At 41.1% G+C, this 1,448-nt stretch overlaps 1 protein-coding gene across 1 annotated transcript in view; it reads left to right on the top strand.

Moving 5' to 3' along the window:
• LOC101849303 overlaps positions 1–407 on the top strand; it is a 12,771-nt gene extending 12,364 nt beyond the window's left edge. Inside the window, exon 5 of the mRNA XM_035970724.1 lies at positions 137–407. Coding sequence (XP_035826617.1) covers positions 137–255 — 119 coding nt within the window. The 3' untranslated portion in view covers positions 256–407. The remainder of the gene's footprint in view (positions 1–136) is intronic.
• Positions 408–1,448: the final 1,041 nt, after the last annotated feature.

The raw sequence follows: 1,448 nt of genomic DNA, 5'->3' as shown, positions 1-1,448 counted from the left end.
CACACACACACACACTCAAACAAACACACACACACGCGCGCGCGCGCGCGCGCAGCTGCACACACCTTCCCTCTTTCGCTCTCTCCTCTCATTATAATCATACACCCATTAGTTCCCTTTTGTTTTTATGACACAGGTCAGGTCGGAGACTGGAAGAACTGGTTGACCGTAGCTCAGGACGGAGCTCTTGATGACGTCGCCAGGACGACGATGCCAGGCCTGTCCATCTACAAGCCACGATTTACTTTACCTTGATAAACTGATCAGTAAACCCGATATTAGTACCCAGATTTATAAATTTATTCGTGAGGCAGCTAACTTGGTGAAATGAGGCACTCGTCAAAATAATCAAAATGAAGAAACAGGTATTTTTCTGCAGGTTTCTGAATTTGTATTGAATTTTTGTTTTTTTTAGCTCAACACCTTTCATGAAGAATACATTTCTGTGTTGATTTTACTGTAAAAACGTTGATTAAAGGCACAAAAATGTAAATTTTCAATTTCCACGGACTCTCAAGCTAAGGAAATAACTAATCTTTGGCGGCCATTTTCTCGTTTATTTTACCTCTGAAACCAGGTGAACCCCACATCCTTCATTCGCAAAATGTCTCAATGTGTATTCAAAAGATGAGTGGATATTTTTTTCATCCAAAAGCAAGATAAATGAACACGCTTTGAGATGATACATTTTACTCTTCCCTTGTACCATCAGTTATACAAGGCAGAGAGCAGTCGTGGACGGTTGGCGGGTGCTCTGGTGTGATTTGCTCCTTCTTTCTAGTTAAACATCTATTATCCTTATCTCCCCTTCTTCTGTTTGTGTTTGTTACCCTCTTGTAAGACCTCTAATCTTCTGGCGCTCATATGACCTTATGCCGTTGCGAGCGCCTTAAAACCTGTACTAAAACTACAGAGAGCAGTCGAAACCACGTTTGTCTAACCCTGACTACTTCCTCTAGCTTTGACATGGGGAGGGGGGCTCCATTGGTTAAGTAAGAAGTGAGTTTAGACTCAGGTAATGTCGAGCAAGTGTCGGTGACACGGGGTTTAGATGGGCGGTCTCTGGGGTGTGTCCTCGAGCAAGACACGATAACCCTAGCTCAAAATACAGGGCGCTGCACAGTGGCAACCGGCAATGGCATGTTTGTAAAACTGTTCTGTATTTGTGTTATCGTATATTTACAATTTACGTATGTATTTATGTATCTATTATGTACGTGCGTATTTATTAATATGTATTTATGCATGTATATTTATGTTTTCCTTTGTAAACCAAAGTGCCTTTATGGGACAAATAAAAGTGTAATAAAATAAATCATCCTCATCCCTGACCGTACTCATACAATTGCCAGTCATTCTACCATTTCTCATTTTCCCATTAATTGGCCTCCTGTACAATGCCTAATTGTCATTCTCAAAACATACCAAATACCTCCATCTCTCCATGC

Source organism: Aplysia californica, unplaced genomic scaffold (assembly GCF_000002075.1).
Source record: "Aplysia californica isolate F4 #8 unplaced genomic scaffold, AplCal3.0 scaffold00314, whole genome shotgun sequence".
NCBI lineage: Eukaryota > Metazoa > Mollusca > Gastropoda > Aplysiida > Aplysiidae > Aplysia > Aplysia californica.
Note: the sequence above shows the minus strand (reverse complement) of the source record. Positions and strands in the feature narration are given on the sequence as shown.